This window comes from Acomys minous (genome assembly GCF_964271855.1).
Source record: "Acomys minous genome assembly, chromosome: 10".
NCBI lineage: Eukaryota > Metazoa > Chordata > Mammalia > Rodentia > Muridae > Acomys > Acomys minous.
The window spans coordinates 33,510,140-33,531,860 of record NC_140491.1 but is presented as its reverse complement, the minus strand read 5'-3'; the positions used below and the strand labels follow the sequence as shown (position 1 = coordinate 33,531,860).

Below are 21,721 nucleotides of genomic sequence, written 5' to 3'. Positions count from 1 at the left end.
AGCTCACTCTGTCACTGGAAGCCATTTTAACATTTTAACAGGGGAGAGATGGGATCCTACACTCCACATTGCCCCCGCACCTCCAACACACAATGTTTCCTTTATTTACATTTACAAAACAATTTATTTTTTGAACTTTTTCCTCTTCAGAGCCTTCCATTCACCTTCTTGCGTAGCCAGGCTGTTGAAAAGCTGCTTTACTTTGCGCTTTCTTTCCGCATCCCTAAAAAAAAAATAAAAAAATAAAAAAAAATAAATAAAAAAGAAAGAAAGAAAGGAAATGTTACTTTTTGCATCAGTTTTCAGGATATCTTGCCTTTCTTCTGTTTGAAAACTAACAATTCAGAACCATACATGCATGGCTCAACCCTCAGCCCTACCAAGCCTGTTAGACACCAGTCACCATGTTTCTTGGTGCTGAGAAAAACCAGCAGCTGCTGAGTGTGAGGTCACACCGTAGTGCTGCTGAGTGTGAGGTCACACCGTAGTGCTGCTGAGTGTGAGGTCACACCGTAGTGCTGCTGAGTGTGAGGTCACACCGTAGTGCTGCCCTAGTCCCATATGCAGTCCTTCCTTACCGTTCCATGATCTCGGAGAGCTGCATTCTGGCCAGGAACTGATTATCCTTTCGGATCTCCCGGACTGCACCTTTAAATTCTCGCTTGTGTTTGTGGATTAATCTTTTCCTTTCCTGTTCTTCCTTACTGCTGCCTTGTTTCCGTCCAAACTCGAGCCTAAAGGTAGAGTCAACACAGCTATAGAGGTGAGCAGAGTCGGCCCGAGTGCAGCATCTCCCCTGTCACCGGCTTCAAGCAGTTTCGCTCAGAGTTCTGGCCTCCCCAGGGACCCAACACTCACACTTTGACTAGCCGGGGGGTGAACAGCTTTAGTGGGACAGGCTTGCTTTTCTCACAGATGAGTGGCTGGAAGTGCTGTTTTTGGCTTTCCATTTCTGACAGTATGCTTCGAGACAGCTCCTGAGGGACATGGCAATAAGGGGTGCTGTGACAACCAAGGACAGCATGACTTCACCTCCTCAGAGGCCTGGCTACACCCACTGGGCTAAGGGCTAAGGCTGTCAGGCGCCTCCGGGCTGAGGTGCCATGTTCTACATAGGAAATCACGGGCAATAAGAATTCCTTAAAACCTGAGGTGGGCTAGTGAGATGGTTCAGCAGAAAAGGCCTCCTGCCACCAAGCCTGAGCTCAATCTCTGGAAACTAAATTTCAAAGGCATTGCCCTTTGACCTCCATACATGTCCCAATGCATAAACACCCTCACCTCTAGTGACAAAGTTATAAATGTGAGGGCTTATATCAAGAGAGTAGCATATGCCTCTCTCCCACAGAGACACTGACAAGGCACTATCAACTCAATTCTGATTAAAGTACACACACTATAGATCCCCTAGGTAGGGAATGAAGTGACACCATGCCCTTTTCTCTGGGGAACCTGGGCTGGTATGTGAAGGACTGGTGACGAGAGGTGGGGGTGGATGGAGCTGGGGGTGGGGCTGAGGGCAGCAGGTAGTCAGGAACTAAGGGGTACAAGATAGTGAGGTAGGACACATGTGGAAGATCTGCTGACCACTAGGAATGCTATGGCATCAAAAATGCTGGATAGACTGGGAGGTGGTGGCGCACGCCTTTAATCCCAGCACTCGGGAGGCAGAGGCAGGTGGATTGCTGTGAATTCAAGGCCAGCCTGGTCTACAAAGAGAGTCCAGGACAGCCAAGGCTACACAGGGAAACCCTGTCTTAAACAAAACAAAACAAAATGTTGTTTAGACACATGGGATTCCAAGGACCCAAGTGAGGGTGTCTCTCAGGGCTTCTTGTCACTGTAAGGATGGAGGAGCCACCCTCAGAAACTGCGGTAAAGTGCTTTGGATGGCCTGGAACTAGAGTGCGGCTGCGAAGCCTCATTTTCCATGTGTGCTTATGATACTGTAGACGGTTCTGGCAGAGATGTCGCAGTGATGACTTCTTCTGGTTTTTTGAGACAGGGTTTCTCTGTGTAGCCTTGGCTGTCTTAGACCCTCTTTGTAAACCAGGCTAGCCTTGAACTCCTATCGACCCACCTGTCTCTGCCTCCAGAGTGCTGGGATTACAGGCATGAGCCACCATGCCCAGACTTCACTGATGACTTTTTTTTTTTTTTTTTTTTTTTTTTTTTTTGGTTTTTCGAGACAAGGTCTCTCTGTGTTAGCCTTGGCTATCCTGGACTCACTTTGTAGACCAGGCTAGCCTTGAACTCACAGCGATCCGCCTGCTTCTGGCTCCCAAGTGCTGGGATTACAGGCATGAGCCACCACACCCAGCTCACTGATGACTTTTAAGTAACAAAAATGCTCACTAAGCTGGTGCCAGGTCCTAAAGAGTCTGTGACAGGGCAAGGTGCTTAGTTGCCAGTAAGCCTCACCTGAAGTTCTTGGGGGAGGCTACAGCCCACAAGATGCTCTGTCAGGAGGGCCTGGTGGGGCCTGGTGATGGCATGGAAGGACGGCAATGCACTGTACATGACCACACAGTGCTTCAGCAGGGCCAGACACGAGGCCAGGCAGGACAGTCTACAAGGGCAAAGGACAATGAAAGAGACTAAGCTCATCCTATTTCAGTTACTGATAAGCCAATAATGTTGGCAAAATGAAAACTCTCACCCACAGCTTAGAAAATCTAAGTGGAATCACATCAACAGAAGGGTTAATGGTTCATTATGGTACTCTAGGAAATATTGTTTGCCCAGAGTAGAAGGAGACACAAGAAATGCAACTGTACCTTTAAAGGGGGACTTGGTTTCAGTTGCAATCAAGTTAATATACTTTGAAAATAATGTTGCATAGGTTAGTATATTTACTCCAGATGTCCTTGGGGTCTCACACATACCTGGTGTGATTGGCTTCAGTCGCTGTCAGGGTGCTCAATCTACTTGCCCAGTGCAAGGGAATGCTTTCCCTCTGCCAGGTGGTCACATCTGCTTTGTCAGAGACCACGAGCAATTCCGAGTTCTTTCCAAGTGCTCTAAAAGGGTGCACCAGAGTGGAACCTGAATCCCAAGCATGACAGGTCAGAAAGGACCCGGATATTATTGGCTTAGACGCCTACTCTGCTAGCTTGCCCTTTAAAAGCTGTCTCTGGCCAGGTGGTGGTGGTGCACACCTTTAATCCCAGCACTTGGGAGGCAGAGGCAGGTGGATCCTTGTGAGTTCGAGGCCAGCCTGGTCTATAATGTGAGTCCAGGACAGCCAAGGCTAGACAGAGAAACCCTGTCTGAAAAAAGAAAAAAGAAATAAATAAATAAAAATAAATAAAAGTTGTCTCTGCACCAAGCTATCAGGTCTTGCTAGATACTGGTGAACCCATTCCAACTGTGCAAATAAGTATAGAAAAGATAGCAGTGCCGGGAGGTGGTGGCGCACACCTTTAATCCCAGCACTCTGGAGGGAGAGGCAGGTGGATCTCTGAGTTCTAGACCAGCCTGGTCTACAGAATAAGCTCCAGGGCAGCCAGGGCTACACAGAGAAACTCTATCTTGAAAAACCAAAACCAAACCAAACAAACAAAAAGCCTAAAAGAAGAGACCTGTAGGGGAAACTCCTGGGGGCTGGGTGAGGCAGTGCAGCTAACTCAGCTTGGAAGCAGGCTGGCAACAGACTTCCCATGACTTTCTTCAAGTTACACAAGGTTTAGGCACTTAGGCCATGACCAAGACAGGTCATGTCCTAGTCCTGGTAGAGAAGCCATGCATAAACAGCACCCTTGCAGATAAATGAACTAGATAGGAAGAAAGCAGAAATGGATGCCAAAGCCAAAAGAAAATGAGGAATAGCAGTTATGCTGGAGAGTGGGTAGGCAGAGGTCAGAGCAGGCTGAGAGGCTGGGCAAGATGCATATTAGCAGAGACCTGAAAACACAGCAGTTAATGAAGGAGGCAGAGGAACAGCATGCTGGGAGAGTTCAAGAATGCTTACATGGCGGTGGCTGGGTACCTGAGGGGCAAGTGGAAGCTGCCCCACCTGCCACCAGGCCAAGGGACCACCTTCCTGACTCTGCTCCAGTACCTGCACTTTCTGCTGCACTACTCTCTACAGGGAGCGACAAGCCTGTGTGTCTGGGGCATGCTGGATGGCTTGTTCTCAACCTAAGCCTGATACTCAGGGGCAGGCTGTGTTTGGACAGCAGTGCCTAATGGAGCGCTGTGCCTGGGACTCCTGACTGCTGGGGTGCCTCCAACACTACACTGCCCACGTTAGGCTGTGTCTTGTCTCAGCCTTAAGGTTGGAAATGGCATCTACAGGGACAGAGGCCCATGAGCGTGCCATGGGGAACTTGAGGAATGCACTCAGCACCATGGAGGCTCCCTGAAGGGAGGGAAAGCAGTGACCAGAAAGAAATCAGTTAAGAGCGTCAGACTTGGACCTGTCCAACTAGGCTCCCCCTAGTTCTCTTCCCTAGAGTCTCAGCTTACAGAACCTGTACCGAGCAGAGCTGGCCAAAAGTACAATGTGAAGAGCTGGAGTGGTGGTGCAAGCTCAGCTACCTGGGGGCTGAGGAAGGAAATCATTTAAGCCTAGGGATTTCAGACCATCATGGAAACAAAGATTGTATTTTTATTTTTGTTGTTTTGGATACAGGATTTCTCTGTGTAACCCTGGCTGTCCTAGAACTTGCTCTGTAAACCAGGCTGTCCTTGAACTCAGAGATCCACCTGCCTCTGCCTCCTAAGTGCTATGGGTTGGGACTAAACACAATTTTTTTTTGTTGTTTTTTGTTTTTCGAGACAGGGTTTCTCTGTGTAGCCTTGGCTATCCTGGACTCACTCTGTAGACCAGGGTAGCCTTGAACTCACAGAAATCCCCCTGCTTCTGCCTCCCCAGTGCTGGGATTAAAGGCGTGCACCACCATACTGGCTAAACGCTTAAATTTTGCTGAAATTTTACACCTGGCTTTGGCATCAGCCCTGGAGAGATGAACACTCAAGTGTGAAGCTGGTATCCAATGTGTGAGCAAGTCCAGTTGGTACCTGGACTGCAGGATTTCAGAGTTGTCTTAAATGTTCTCTAAACTTTTGAGGAGTACGTAAATACTTAAAACACTCTAATATAAGCTGGCAGTGGTAGAGCACACCTTTAATCCCAGCACTTGTGAGGCAGAGGCAAATGGATCTCTGTGAGTTCCAGGCCAGCCTGGTCTACAGAGCGAGTTCCAGGACAGCCAGGCTACACAGAGAAACTCTGTCTCGAAAAGCCAAGCCAAACCAAACCAACCAACAGATAAAAAATCCCCCCAAAACAACCTCCCACAACCAAAAAAGAATTCTAATACAAGGGGCTGGAGAGATGGCTCAGAAGTTAAGGGCACTGACTGCTCTTCTAGAGGTCCTGAGTTCAATTCCCAGCAACCAGATGGTAGCCCACAACCATCTATAATGTGATCTGATGCCCTCTTCTGGCATGCAGGTGTACATGTAGACAGAGCACCATGTATATACAATAATACGTAAATCTAAAAAAGAACGTTAATACATATTTAATAGTCTCTATAATCAACTCACCTTGGCTCTGTGTATTTGGAGTTGCTATGTAAAGAATCCCAAGAAGAAAATTTAAAAGCTCAGGGATGAACCTCCGAGACAGAGACACATATTCCAAGAATAAGCAGCACACAAACAGGCCTTTTATCACGTCTTGAAGGGACAGGACTGGACACTAGGAAGGAACCCACAGGGACAGTTCCTGAGTATCTTAGGAAGCCGTACACTGGTAGAGAGGCTTACTGACTATGAGGGATACTATGGGGAGTGGTAAGCAGTGTGCTAATACGGGAAAAGGAACAGTCTGAACACAGCCCCTACCAGACTCAGTAACTACTACTATTTGATTGTTTGGGTTTTTGTTTTTGTTTTTTTTTTGTGTGTGTTTTTATGTTTTTTGGTTTTTTGAGACAGGGTTTCTCTGTGTAGCCCTGGCTGTCCTAGACTCACTTTGTAAACCAGGCTGGCCTTGAACTCACAGCCATCCGCCTGCCTCTGCCTCCTGAGTGCTGGGATCACAAGGGTGCGCCACCACGCCCGGCTACTACTACTATTTGAAAGCTTCTTTTGGAGTCACACTCCTCATGTAATCTTGCTCTGCTGATTTAACCTCCCACCCCACTCTCCCTACTCTGCCCCATCTGGACTGGCTCATGTAGGCAGCTCTGGGAATGGGAATAGATTGCTACCTGACCTTGGAATTCCCGATCCCTACAGCTTCTCGCAGGACCTTTAAGATGACCTATTTTATGCCAAATCTTACTGGAATTAGCTATGGACTTATTTTTTGTTGTTTGGAAACAGGGTCTTTACTGTTTAAGCTAGCCTTTTGTGATCCTACTCCCATTTGTAATTAGGACCACAGGCTGTATTATGGCGGATGTGGAAGTACATTCTTGTCCTGAGATGGGATGTGAGGCTGACCCCACCCACCTTTGGAAGGTGGGACCCACCTTAGTAAGGATCTGGCTCATGCACATCAGGGCAGGGGTCACAACTGGATGCCAGAAATCAGAGGTTGGAAATAATAGGCTGGTGATTTTCAAATAAATGAGCTGGAAAGGAAGTGTTACAATACAGATTAAAGGTAAAGTGACCTTTAAAAAGGCCCCACAGCAAAACTGGCCCTAGTGAGATACAGCAGGCATTGACAAGTCGCCATGACTCACTCTAGGGCAGGCCCCTCAGTACCTCCCAGGACACACCAGCATTCCCTGCTTTCTGACACATAGCTGGGCTCATCTGGAATGTCCAGAAGGGCAGGGCTGTTCTAGCCTGTGAGCTTGGCAGGTTCTTCAACCCCCATCTCTAGCCTGTAGAATTAGGGCTCCAGGTTACCAAGACTGGGGACAGTGCTTGCCCACTGGACACCAAGTCATGTCCTGTGTCTGCTTGGAAGGAGACAGCCATGCCTCAGCATCCAAAACCTGTAGTTCTACTCCAAGCATATGTGAAAGCAAGAACAGCCAAAGGCACCAGGAACCCGTTCAATGCACCCAGAGCTTTGTCGGTTTGATCTAAGCAAACTTAGAAACCAGCAAGCGCACACTAATAGAACTTACCTCCTTCTGGTCAGGCAGGGACTTTTTAGTCCAGTCACTACAGAATGACTAGAACTGCAGCCCAACGTTGGGGGTAGAGAGAGCCTTACGAGCTCCACTGCCTGGTAAGCTTCTGGTTCACCACAGCTCTTTAATGTAGCAGCAACAGAACCACAGTATGAGCTGGACAGATACTACTGTACTAGCAGCTCTGTCCCAGCACCGAGAGGGTCATGTGAGGCTAAGTATAACATGAACACTCATATTACCTTACCTGAGCAGGTGTAATTATGATTTATAATTATAATGCCTCCCCTCTACAAATGCTGAGAGGGGCTGTGGTTTGAAAGGACTTGGGACGTAACACCCTTCCCCAACTTCTGGCCATGGTTCTAATCTTAGTGTCTACAACAGCACACAACTTCAGTAGGTGAGTGTGTGGAGAAGTGTGGTGGGGAGGGTCAAGGAGGCCATCCTAGCTGGGCATGGTGGCGCACGCCTTTAATCCCAGCATGTGGGAGGCAGAGGCAGGCCGACCGATGTGAGTTCAAGGCCAGCCTGGTCTACAAAGTGAGTCCAGGACTGCCAAGGCTACACAGAGAAACCCTGTCCTGAAAAACAAACAAACAAAACAAAAAAACCAAACAAACAGAAGACCACCCTAACTAGTCAGCTGACTCAGACTGGTGACTTTTCAAGATACGTATAAAAATCATTAACAAAGATGAAGCACGAAATATGACAAAACTGTTAAAATTGCATAGACTTAAATATTTCTCAATATTTTAAAGAAAAGAACGTGGGCTGGAATCACTCTGCAAAAAGTGGTTTTGTTCATCTTGAACTGTGCATCTTTGCCATTAGGATTTGACACAGCCCCATTCACATTCCTGCCAGAATTCTCCTATCCACTAATCACTGAGAATGAGCTCTGCTCTCACGTCCTGCTGTGGTCCTCTCAGGTCATTCTGGGAGTTCTAGCAGGGGGCGTCCAAGCTTTCACATGACACTGTGATCTACAAATGTGCTGAGCCACTCTCACAGGCTGGACTAAGGGATAGCCAATCCCTCAAAGCTATGAGCATGGTATCCAATGCCAGTCATTCCGTGTGATGATAAAACAAACTGGATTTCCAGTGGCTGTGAAGAAATATTGTCTGATGAGCCTTGTCTGCTTACCACATCCAACCCTGGAAACACTGCCCGGCCTTTGTTCTCAATCATTTCTTCCATCTCATGCATGGCATCTCGGAGAACAAATTTGATGGAATCACTTGCAGCTTCAGGAAACATTTGGCAAAGATTATATAATTGCCTGTTAAACAAAAACCCAATGGAAATGACTTTAGATAATAAAAGCAAATTATCAAGACAACAAATCTCAATACGGTTTTCCTGTAGTCGGTTGCTGACTCAGCAAGGAAATGGGAAACAAAGATGGAGCTCCATCTTTGCTTTGTGGCTGGTGAGTATTGAACCCCATTTCATGCACGCAGGCAGTAGTCTACTGCTGAACTAAGAGACCAGCCTGATGAAGCTACTTCTCTCACTACGGTTGGCTGACCTTTCTGATGGTCCTGGTGATATTTCAAGTAGCAGTCCATGATAATGTATACACCCTGGTCATAGTGTTGAAGTGGTGGTGGTGATGGGAGGACATGAAGTACCAGCGTTGTTTACACTTTTAATAATGCTGGAAGCATATTCTTTTTGTTTGTTTGTTTTTTGAGAGTGTCAGTCATAGCACGTCATATATAAATGTACTTCTCCTCACGCTGTGTAAGCGCACCTTTCTGTACATGCAGCGGACACACAGGCTAGTTCTGTATGTACTACAGGAGGAAGTGGCGCAAGAGTCCCCCTCCAGGTGCAGATTTTCACTGATCCCACAGGCCAGGACATGGCTCGTGACAGAGATCTCTGTTTCTTCTGTTCTTCCAGCCACCATACAGGGAGCAGGAAACAACACATGGGTCACAGGTTACAACCATGGTAAAAGCCCAATCTTCCTTAGCCGCCCCTGTGCAGGACAAGTGGACATGTTTCCCCAGGAGGCACTGTCAGACTCAAGCAAGGCACCGCCTGTATGACTCCAGTGAATCAAGGACTGGTGCGGTGGCAAAGGGTCCTTCTAGCACGTTCCCAAATACCTCTGAACCCACCCAGAAGTTGAGGCTTCAGTGGCAAATGAAACAGGCACATAAATAAGTATAAGGGCTCACTAGCTTTATTTCTGGAGTCAACTTGTCAGTAATTTAAGATTATCTCGTCCCTGCATTAATAGTAGCCTGTGTCAGAGGGGAAAGCTGGGGGCAAGTTACGGCAATGGGTATGTGCTGTGAGGCCTATGTATAATTCTGGGGGCAGTCAACTTGCCTGCTAAGGTCACACTACCACTGACTGCCACAATGATGCCAAAGTGTGTACTATAACATTAGCTAGGAGAAAAACTGTCTAATTCAGCCCCATATTCCTCTATTTTTAATTTTTTGAGACAAGGTTTCTCTGTGTAGCCTTGGCTGTCCTAAATTCTCTTTGTAGACCAGGCTGGCCTCAAACTCAGAGATCCACCTGCCTCTGCCTCCTGAGTGCTGGGACTACAGGCATGCACAACTATACCTGGCTTACATATTCCTCTTAATACAATCATTTTTTTACTTACACAACCAACTTGTCGATGGTCTTGAAGTCTGGTGCACTGTCTGTAGCCAAATCTCCTACGTATTGCAATAGGAAGCCAAACAATTTCTGCAGGGATACAGATTGGGAGATCACTCAGTGCCAAATACTAAATGCTAACATAGCCTACAACTCCCAGAACACCGGCATGCTGGCTAGAACCCACTGGGAAAAGGACTTCTTCAGGGGAATAAACAAAATGCAAGCAAAAATGCTGCTAGAAACTACTGGACAACTAAGGATCAGGCATATTCTTTATGGTATGGCAGAAAGTTCATAATTTATTAAAACCAAACAAGGAGGTAGGCATGGTAGCTCATGCCTATTATCTCAGCACTCAGAAGCCGAGAGACAAAAGTTTGAATACATCTGGGTTACAAAATATGAGACCTTGTCTCAAAAATCAAAACAAAGCCAGGCGTGGTGGTGCATGCTTGTAAGCCCAGCACTCAGGGATCAGAGGCAGGCACATCTCTTGAGAGTTTGAGGCCAGCCTGGCCTACATGGTGAGTTCCAGGATAGCAAAAAATATAGAGTGAGACCCCGTCTCAAAAACAAAATGAAATAAACAACCACAAAATGAATGAGGAAAGCTGCAGCCTTGCACTGTCTGGAAAAGGACATGATAATCACCGTAAGAATGGAACCAGTAATAGCAACTCATTTACTCAGTGTCTCGGCCACTTGGTGGCTCTGAGTCTGAGCTTCCTGGCATTTGAAATGAGGATAACATGGCTGTTGTGAGACAGAGAGGTGCTTGATGCCATCGGTGGCTTTCTGCTCCCCATTAAGTGCTTTGTAGTGCCACCACAGTGATATCAAATGGGAGGCAGGTCCTGAGCAGACACCAAGGCACTCTACCTCTGAGTAGTTTGACATTCACAGAAACAGGCTCATGCTAATACTCCACCACCCAACAAATGTATCCCTGCATACTTCTAATTTTGCTTTGTTTCCTACTGCGAGACTCGGATGGTTGCATTTCTGAATTCTCTCCACCACCAAAAGCTGTTCTTCCGTTGGTCTTCCTGATATTAAAAACCTCAGCTCCTCATAGGATTCAGGAACTATCAAAACCACAAAAGAAACTCAGTCAGCCATCAACAGAACAGCAACCCACATGTCTCCTTGCAGTGTAGGCATGACTACTTGCACTTTACAAAGGTATTTAACCTAAACCTTTATACAAGGTGTGTTTTAACCTTATACATTTCTACTCTTACCCAAGGAGTCTGACACTACTTAAATGATTTATGTTCCAATCATGTACCCAAGGACAGCCTCAAAGAAAAGATGACCCCTAGCTTTCATCAAGCAGGAATTTGACTGAAGGCAAACCATGAGGCATCTCTGGGTTCAGAATACATATGTCAGGCAGGCTTGGAGCACATGAGCAAAGCCAACCCTTTTGCTGAGACTCAAACATCAAGACTTGTCCATGGAAGCCAGCTTACTCATCAGTTATCTTTTCTGGAAATAACCTTCAGTTACAGAACAAGTCAGGGCTTCTTGCTATAACTGGAGTTTTTCTCTATGCATCACATCAAACACACTATATTTGATAAAAGGTATTTGTTGTGAACAAAGCATAGTGTCCAGGGATAAAGCCTTTGTACAGATGGCCCGTGAGTCCCCATCCTGCTCCATAAAGGTGCCTGCTTCATCTGTGCACAGTCACAGAACTCTCTGTAGCCATGTACCCAATGTGAAAGTGATGCTACACACAGACCAACAGATACCAAAAAGAATGACAACCTGTCCACAGCAAAGACATCACAAATGGGAATGTGACCATGCATTCACAATTCCATCTCCAAGGAGGGAGACTAGCAAGTACACACTATGGCCATTATTTGGAAAGTAAGAAAACCCAACAAGGCTGGGGACTGAATCCCAGCCCTGAAAACAGAACAGAGAAAGCAACTGTTTGTCTACCTGTAAAGACATAGGGCAGCTCAGCTCCAGCAGCCTTTTGAGCTTTCTGACCGTCACTTGGCAATTTCCCCCCATGAGTCTGATGTTGCTCTTTCTTTGGCTTCTCACTTTCCTCCTCACTCTCTCCACTGGATTCTAGGTCTGAGTGGCTGTCGGGGCCATCACTTTCTTCCTCGTCCTCCCTGCTTTCATCTTCACTCTCTTCCTCATCACTCTCATCTTCTTCACCCTCTTTCTGGTCACTCTCTTGGGCACCGGCTTCCTTGCTTTGCTCTTCCTGCACATCTTCAATGTTCATCTTCCCATCCTAGAAAAAGATCATGGTGACCACAGTCAGAACACCAAACTATCATGCCAGTGTGTGCCATACTTTCTTATCTGGTTGGGCCGCCTTTCCTACTTCTCTGAGGTTCTCTAAGCTCTTCCATCGTGCTTTGGTTTGTTCCCTGCGTACTCATGAACTGGAAGCTTGGTCCTCAGTGTGCAGCTGTGAGAAGGGAGGGGACCACTGAGAGATGAGGCCTGGAGGAGGTCTTTAGGTCAGGAAGGGCTGCTCTCTGGAGGAATTAGCATGGCTTTACTCCCAGTTCCTGGGAATTGTTAAGAGGGCGCATGTGTGTGTGTGTGTGGGGGGGGGGCTTCTCGCTACTGGACTTCCTGCTTGGCCACATAGTCACTTTCTCTTGCATGTATTCCCATCACTAAGGCCTTTACCAGGGCTCAGCAAAAGGTGGCACCAACTCCTTCAGCTTCAGATAGTGACTATTCCAGCCTCCCAGAGAACTCTGCAGCTGCAGTGCTGAGAATTAGGTTTTGCCACAGAGCTCATGGAAGTGAGATGTGGATGGAAAAGGCGTGCACTGCTGCCGCCACCATTCAGCTTTTTTGATGCTTTTAAAAAACATTCAGTTTCATGTATCAGACCCTTCTCAAAACAGTAAGCCTACCTATTTTTCTCCCCTGAGCTCTGGCTAATACACTCTAAAAACACTGGCATTATAAATGTTGTAAATTAACAACTACACCAGTACCGAGGATATAACTTAATGGTGGAGTGCAAGCCTAACATACAAAGCCTTGGCTCAGCCTCCAGCACCACACAACAAACAAATGGCACCTAGAAACAAATTATTTTACTTAAAAATATTCACAGTGGAACAATTCTCTAGTCCCAGAACTTAGAAGGCGAAATTGTTAAGTTCTAGCCTAGCTTGGGCTATATAGAGAGCAAGAGCCTATGTCAATCAATCAATCAAACTTCAATAATAATTATTAACCATGTAGCTCTGTCAATAGTACACTGAGTTCAAACAGATCATCAGTTTAATGAATACACTAAGAACAGTAGATGTTAACGACTGAGAAACAGCAAAAGAGGTCTAGTCTGTGTGGTTCTGTTTCACTTCCTTTGAGGAAGACCAACACCACTGTTACCATCTTCTCTTTAAAATTCAACACTTGGGCTGGAGAGATGGCTCAGAGGTTAAGAGCACTGTCTGTTCTTCCAAAGGTCCTGAGCTCAATTCTCAGCAACCAATGGTGGCTCATCACCATCTACAATGAGATCTGGTGCCCTGTTCTGGCCAGCTGGCTCACATCTAGGCAAAATGTTGTGTAAATAATAAATAAATCTTAAGAAATAAAATAAAATTCAATACCTGCCATGATGTAACTATACCAACATGGCAGAAATTGCTTTAAAAGGTTTCACTTTTTCAGCTATAATGAGTCCCTTGAATGAATACTAGACAATGTGGTTTTTAAATTAAAGGGGGTGGGGAAAACAACTTACTTTGTAAGAAAGCAAACGCCTATCATCTTTATCTAGTATAAAGCCATCATTTAAATCATCTGCTGACGTATGTTTTGGTTTCTTTTTATTTTCATCTTCATCTTTTCCAAGCATTCTTCGAAGTCTTTCAGCCTGAGACAGTAAGGAAAGAAGTCACATGCTGTGCTCACCAAATCTCTACAACTACAAACATTCAGCTATAGAAGAGGCCCGTGACACAGCACGCTAAAACAGCCAGCTGCAGAGTGTTTGTTAAACACAATACAACTAAAACCCTGAACGCACAGGCAGCAGGTCATAGGGCTACGCACTCACTTTGTATACTGTTTGCATTTTACTTCCTATGTTATTTTATAAACGGCACACATTTATGTCTGTATTGATGTAAGATTTAAACAGCACATTTCAGCCCACCTTTCAAGATAGAGCAAGAAAGCTTATAAAGGAGTCAGACTCAGGCCTCACATGAGGGAGCTGAGCCTCTTGGGTGTCCAGCTGGGCTGTCCACTCAGTTACAAGTCACCCATACCTCCAATTTCCTGAGCCGCTCTTGTTCCTCCTTTGCCAATTCCTCTTCCGTTTTCATTCTGTTAGAGGGCTGTGCCTTCATCTCAAAGCCAAGCTCACGAACCATCATGTCATATGCATCCGGCTAAGGTAAAAATAAGATGCTGTTCAGAATTTTCTAACAAAAAGTAAAGAACATTCCATTAATGACTAGACAGAATATATAGAAAAGGGGACAAACCATGCCTAAGTCTTTTCTTCTACACATAAAACTGTTCCTCAGGCTGGGGAGACGGCTCAGCAAGTAAGAGCCCTGCTGTTCTTCCAGAGGGCCAGAGTTTCTGGCGCCCATGTTCCACAGCTCTAGCTCCAGAGGATGCTGCCTGTTGCTGGCCTCCATCAGCACCCGCACACATGTGTATGTTATCTCCCACCCTAATAAATAATTAAATGCTCTTCTAATTGGTCCTAAAAACTGAGAGACAGGTGGACATGTGGGATACATGGGCATTTTTGCTCATAAAAATTATTATTTTGTTTTTTTAGACAGAGTTTCTTTGTGTGATCTTGGCTGTCCTGGAACTCCATCTGTAGATCAGGCTGGCCTCAAATAGTGGTGGCATACACCTTTAATCTCAGCATTTAGGAGCAAAAAATTATTCTTAAAACATATCAGCTGCTGGGCTTAAGGACATGCTTGGGATCCCAGCATTTGTGACGTAGTGGCAAATGGATTAAGAGGTCAAGATCACTCCTGATGAACTCAGAGCCAGGTTGTTCTACATGAAAAACCGATCTTAAAAAAAAAAAAAAAAAAAAGCAAACCAAACCATATCCCCAACTAACAAATCTCTGTGAGTCCAGGACAGCCAAGGCTACACAGAGAAACTCTGTCTTGAAAAACCAAAAAAAACCAAAAAAACCCAAAAAAAACAAAAAAAAAAAGGAATTGAGCATATTAAACATATTAAACATATTACACATGAATTTAAGAAATACAACCTTCCCACATTTCTACCTAAAGTACTTCTCACCTGAGAAACACTGTAATTCACTTACGGTAGAGAAAGAGGTAACTTTGGGCCACTTCCACCCTATGTAATAAACACAAAATAAACTAACTGAAAGTTGGGCACAGTGGCAAATGCCTTTATCCTCAGTAGGAAGCAGCAGCAGGCAGAACTCTGTGAAATTAAGGTAGGCCTGGTCTACAAAGAGTTCTAGGCCAGCCAAGGCTACATGGAGAGACTGTCTAAAACCAACAAACAAAACAGAAACACCAATAACAACAAAAACATGAGAAACAGTAGACTAAAAAGAAGGCCAGCAAAACGGTTCAGTGGAGCCAAGTTTGCATGCATACCAAAACCTGCTCTAACTGGAAAGAGCCAGACTCATTGAAATGTCAGGTCAGCAGACAGTAAGCTCAGAGTTGCCTCTTGTGATGGGTGGTACCCACCTGCGGTTTTTCCTTTTTCTCTTTGTTCTCTGACTTCTGAGATTTACGGGACAGGAGAGTCTGGATTTCTTTCCAGTCTTGGTCTAGCTTCTCTGTGAGCTCAAGAGCATCTTCTCGTTGAAGCTGTCTGTCCCTCTGGAGAAAAACACAACAAATACACACCGCACAGAACTGTTATTAGACTTCAACAGGTGGCCTGGGCCAAGGTTAAGAACACATACAATGACCCACTTAATATCAAATGCATCAACAAGAAACAAGGGACCAGGGTGTCTTAAGTGTAAATCTCTGAAGAAGGGAATAACTTCCTGCTACTATGTACCCAGGTGCTCTGAACAGCATGCTCCAAGTTTAAAAAGCAGTATTGTTTTGCAAATACTAAAGCTAACAAAACCCATCAGACGTATACCCTTCACGAGATCTAAACAGTCCTTTTCAAAATGAATGGTCCTATAGTGAATCTGGACAAAAACTTACATAGAGTTGGCAAATGTACATGGAAGAGAGTCTGACATATTTTGGTGCTGTCCTCATTAGAACATTAAACAGCCCACCTTCTCCTGCTTTGACTTTGCGATGAGCTCTTCAATCAGTTCTTTCCGTGACTTAGGCTTGTCTCCATCCTCACCTTCCTTCTGAGAGGTATTCTTGTGGACCCCACCACCAAAGTGGGAAGCAGTAAGCTCAGCTGGAAACAAACAGCAGAAGATACTGTGAAGCCACAGGCTCTAACTTTGTAACCATTTTTGGGTAGAGCTCTGCCAACATTTCTTGAAGGACCCTTTCCAAGAACTTATTCATATGTGGTGTGTGGCTGGCATTGTGTGCCATGGCAACCATGTAGATGTCAGAGGATGACCTTGAAGTGTCAGTTCTCTCATTCCACCCTTATGTGGGATTTGGGGATCAAACTCAGGTTCTCAGGCTGCATTGTTGGGGTGAAAGTGCTTTTACAAATGAGTCATCTTGCTAGTCCTCTCTAAGAATACTCTGTAGGATCCCATAGTCAAGAAGAAATTCTCACAACTGGCACGAGGCCAGGCAAAATGACACACAAGGAAATGCAAGATTAGCTGCTTCAAGGACACTCAGTCTCACCTAGATTACCAACTAGCTATGGTTCAAGGAAGCAACATGCAGCTTTTATTTTTCTATCTGTTCTCATGAAACATATCTAGGCAAACACACTGGAACCAGAGTCACGCAGAAAGAATAGTCCCGGAGCAGCACTCGGCAGGCATCACTGCCTCCCCGTGCAGATACAAAGGCCCTGAGCCAATGGTGGGAACAAGAACCGTAAGAGCCCCTCAGCTCCAGTCCATCCTATCTGCCACAACAGAAGATACACACTGCAGGAATCTCCAAATATGGATAGAAAGAACCTTAAAACAAAACAAACAAACAACCCAACTACCAGTTTCTCAGATGTAAATCAATTCAAAGAAAAAGAAGTCTTCTCCAGCTCAGGTCTTATCCAGGAGCCCCTAGAAAGCCACGTCCTTATCCAGACGTGCAGGCTCTTGGTCCATGTTCACACCATTCTCTTGCCCTTCTGAGCTAGCCACGTTTCCTGTGTGAGCTGCCATTTGGCTAAACCTAGTTCTACATTTGCTCCCTGCTAACATGGGTGCAGATGACAGTGCAGTGCTGAAAAGAAAATATTATTTCAAAAACAAAGTTCTCAAACCATGGTCAAGTATCTCTGGGTACTGAGGAATGTTCCCTACTCACTTAGAACTGTCCAGGACCAACACAACCCCTTCCCTCGTTCACCCCATCCCATCCCCTTAGCTCCTCAAGGGATGGCATAAGCATGTGCCCCCGCTTACCTCCCCATCAGTTTTTCTTACTTTATTACATCATCCCTTTATTGCTTCCATGTTAAAACAAAACTCAGCTTCATCTCACCCTTTCTTCTTTCTGGTCTTAGAGCAAACCTTCCAGAGTTGGTCTCTGTCTCATCTTCAGTCTCCTGGTCTTCTGGCACTGCCTTGGCTCCCCTGTGGAGTCTTACTGACTTACAGGCCAGCTCTTACTCTTCTTATCCGCAGTGCTTTATACACCACCACCCTTTCCACAAAGTACTCTAACACGTGCAGGGTACCCTCAACAGACAGTGACTTTGGCCCTTCTCCAACTCTTCAGGCCTCAGCTGTCTGTGGGGCTCATGGACCACGCCTCCAGAGGAACTAGTGCAGAACTGCCAAGATGGAGCACATTCAAACCCCAGAAATCTCAAACTTGAGACTTAAAATCTCATCCAGAGAATGGAAGGTGTGAGACAAAGCTCTTGCCTTGTTTCTGTGTCTGCCTTAGGAGCAGGAGCACAACCCTGAGGTGGTTACAAGGTGGTCAGTCACATGAGCTCCGTCACCTACCAGCATCCTAACTCCCAGCAAATGAAACACATTCATCCTCAAAGCCCCTCCCTACTGCCCACGGTTTATAAGTCCCTGTTTCACAAGAAATAAAACACTGGGGTTAAATGGGCATCCCTCCTCCCCAATAATTCATTGCTGAACCTCCAAACCAGACTGCCGGGTAGGCCGTTGCCTTAGCCTCCTCAGCCTTCTGCTACTTGTCTCCGCCCACCTCAGTGCTGATCTGCGGGAGTCAGGCCTGACCCACGTTACCATCAGACTGTCTCAGAGCGCTTTTCCATCCGGAGACTGATGGTGCTCGGACCTTCCGGCATACACTTCTGGCTCAGTGCTGATGGTGCTAGGACTTTCCAGACATACACTTCTGGCTCAGTGCTGATGGTGCTAGGACCTTCCAGACATACACTTCTGGCTCAGTGCTGATGGTGCTAGGACTTTCCAGTCATACACTTCTGGCTCAGTGCTGATGGTGCTAGGACCTTCCAGACATACACTTCTGGCTCAGTGCTGATGGTGCTAGGACCTTCCAGACATACACTTCTGGCTCAGTGTTGATGGTGCTAGGACCTTCCAGACATACACTTCTGGCTCAGTGCCCCAGCAGCGTCCAACGGAGACTCAGACCTACACTCTTCTTTCTTATTTTTTATTTTGGTTTTTCTAGACAGGGTTTCTCTGTGTATCCTCTTTCTTTTTATTATGTGTGTGTGTGGAGACAAGTGGACTGGGTGTCCTACTCTCTTGTTCTCCTCCTATTTCCTTAGGACAGGCCCTCTCACTGAACTTGAAGTCAAGCCAACCACTTACCAGCCCCAAGGCTCCTCTTATCCTTGTCCTTACAGTGCCACGTCCCAGATTTTATTTTTCTTTTTTTAGTTTTTAACAAATTTATTCTTAGTGTGTGTCTGAGTGTGTGTCTGACTAGAGTGGGGAACGGGACTGCTTGAGTCACAGCACACATGTGGAGGTCAGAGGAGGACTTTGTGGAGTGAGTGCTCTTTCTAGTTTACTAGGCTCTCGGGGTTGAACTCAGATTGCCAGGCTAGACAGGCAAGCCCTGAGGCATCTGCTGGCCCCATGCCTGGCCTGTCTGTGTGTGAGTGCTCGGGACCCTTACGCTTGCACTCTTACTCACTGACCATCTCCCCAGCCTGTGCCATCTTTGGTCTATACGTTCTTCCTCCTTTGGTGGCCTTGTCAGTCTCTTTGTTGGCCTCTGGTTCCTGTCTCTCCAGCCGCCCCTGGATGTTTCACTGCAGATTCCTCCAAGTCCATCTAAAAGTTCTCCCCATTTCTGTGAATGGCAGTCCAGTTTTCTCAGTGGATTACACCAAGACTTTCAGTCATCCCAATTCCCCTTTCTCCCTCATTCATATCCAAATTACTAGTAAATCTTGTCAGGATGTCCTATCAGATAATGGAATGCCGTGACATAAAAGCCTCAGTGGTCCCCCTTGCCCAAACTGAACTCTTCCCTAGAGCCTACGTGGGCTCTACTGTCTGCCTGCCACTATGCTATCTTTCCCCATTCCCTGAGCCGTCAGCCTTCTAGTGGTTCTCACTTCTGACCCTCCAAATTCACCATTCCCTCCATGGGAACCCTCCTGGCTCAGAAGGTGATAGTCTTTGTACAAACATCACCTTCTTAGTGAGTCTAGCAATGCCTACTTGATGGCATGTCCCAGCCCTTCCCAGGGACATATCTCCTATTACACAGCACTTCCACCTTTGATACACAAAACAATTTAGTGATGTTACTGTTTACCACCTGAGCCTGCTATCTAGCATGAACTGCAAATGCTAAGCTTTTGGTATTTTGTTCTCTCACATTTCCCCAAAACTAAGAATGATGCCTGTCGCATAGACAATCAATGAATGAATGATTCCTCTTTTTCCTTATAAACGCAGTCTATTTGATACAGTCATATACTAATGTGAAGTAAGGTCAACATTCAATCTGCTTCATGTTATTACCCACACACAAAGGCTAAATTATCAGATTTTACACAAAGCTGACATAACAGTTCAATGTGGATGCCATTGCTACAGCTACTAGGTCAGAATTTATGAAGGTTCGGGAGCTAAGAAATGTAGCAGAGTTCTTCCTAAGTCAACGAGGTGGGTTCTTCCTCGCTCTAACTCTACTTCTCTATGCTCGCAGCTACAGTTGGCTATTGTGATACTTAGTGGGTATTAAAAGTACTTTCTCAGCCCATAAAGGCATCCATATTAACCTAAAGTCCTCTACACAATTTAGAACCTAAAGTTCTGAAACAAACAAAACAAAATGAATAAAAACAAAAAGCCCTGACCTATGGAGCTTATCAAGAGATTAAAATATCATTTTCTGGAGAAAGCCCAATCGAAAACACACTGCCCCCTGCTCTAAGCTACCAGGTTTCTGTGGTGGCACCTCCCACTTACCAGACAATGTTCCTCGTTCTTCAGTGTCACTGTCACTATCCACAATGTCATTATGCTTTTCGATGTCAGCCAAAGACTGGCCATAATGAGTCAGTTCTTCATCTTCATTTAGGTTGTAGATGTTTTTTTTCTCATGATGTCGCTTGACAAAAAGGGGTTAAAAAAAAAAATCAGCTACCTAAAAGTATTACATTTATTTTCTAGAAAATTAGTTATTCCCCACTATGTGTGAAATATGACAATAAAGCATAGCCAGTCTGAACATTATTCTACATCATTTGAAAGATGATTGAAAAATAAGCAGAACTCGTAGAGAAAATTCTTCAGTAAGTCAATGGGCGAGGCTAAGCTACTGCTCAGTCTTCCCCATTGGCAATGGTCCTCCACTCACATATTCTCCGTCCAATAAAGCTGAAGGCAGGACCTGAGTTAACAACTCCAGTACCAGCCAATATTTACTATTTGTTCTAGTTAAAGTATTTACTGTCAACTAGTATCTCTTGGAAGTACTGTCCTCTTTGTCACTCAGACAAGATACGCCACCTGAGACATATATCCCCTGTACACGGCAGGGAAACAACTCAGAGGTGTAAATGAACAAAAAGGACCTCCCTTTTCCTTGGCTTGCCTCATGTCAAGTTTACAGTGAAGAAGTCTCCTCCCACTTTTCCTCCCTGTTCCTCCTCCCATCTTTTCCATACCTGTTGCTCCAGAGCAAACCTCTTCATCATCTTTTCCTCTGGACTTATGCTGCTATTGTACTCCCCAAAGCGTTTGTCTGTAAATACATTGGACTTGTTCCTTTCTTTGTACTCCTTTAGTAAAGTCTGGGTTCGCTAAAAAACAAACCACACATGAATAATTCTTACACAACGGTCCTGTAATCTTCACTGAAGAAGCCACCAGAAGGGGCTGTGAAGCTGAGAGTTATACTGAAATCAAAGTTCATAACATGTTTTCATCAATGATAGGCCTTCCCTAGTCATGACAGAATTCTGAGAAGAGAAAACTCAACTTACACTTTATTGTACTGAGCTAGCCATTCTCGTCTTTGGCAGCTACTTGTCAGCGTTGAAAGTTGTAGAAGCTGTGTTACAATTTGGAAATACTCACTGTAGGCCCCCTTACCTTCTTGATGGCCCGGGCACGGGACACCCCGGGCAGGCCCACATCGTGTCGCGTCTTCCTGCCAAGGATCTGGAACTTCTGCCTGTTGACTTTCACTTCAAATGGGTTTGGGTTAGCTTTTGCCGGGCCTCCGAACGCCCCTGCGGGCGTTTTGTGGGCCTGCCTCCGCGCCCCAGGCCGCTTCGCCTTCCCCATGACATTCACTCTGCCACACTTTTGGAAGACAGCGCCTACAGACCAAGGAGCAGCAGCAGGTTGGCTCAAACACGCAGCGTGCAGAGGATTCAGAACCACGCTCAACGTTGTCTCACGATATCTGCGTCAGCTCCGGGTACATCGCGAG

General features: G+C 45.8%; 1 protein-coding gene across 1 annotated transcript; it reads right to left on the bottom strand.

Moving 5' to 3' along the window:
- Positions 1-81: 81 nt before the first annotated feature.
- Positions 82-21,707, bottom strand: NOP14 (NOP14 nucleolar protein). Its single transcript, XM_084797791.1, has 18 exons — positions 21,379-21,707; positions 20,952-21,086; positions 20,251-20,392; positions 16,000-16,133; positions 15,446-15,580; positions 14,009-14,131; positions 13,480-13,611; positions 11,688-11,994; positions 10,689-10,819; positions 9,736-9,821; positions 8,253-8,388; positions 6,486-6,587; positions 5,554-5,707; positions 2,886-3,045; positions 2,422-2,569; positions 859-977; positions 579-734; positions 82-223 (listed from the first exon to the last, which is right to left on the bottom strand). The coding sequence occupies exons 1-18, from the start codon at positions 21,571-21,573 to the stop codon at positions 124-126; spliced, it is 2,595 nt and encodes an 864-aa protein (XP_084653917.1). The 5' UTR covers positions 21,574-21,707; the 3' UTR covers positions 82-123.
- Between the last annotated feature and the right edge of the window lie 14 nt (positions 21,708-21,721).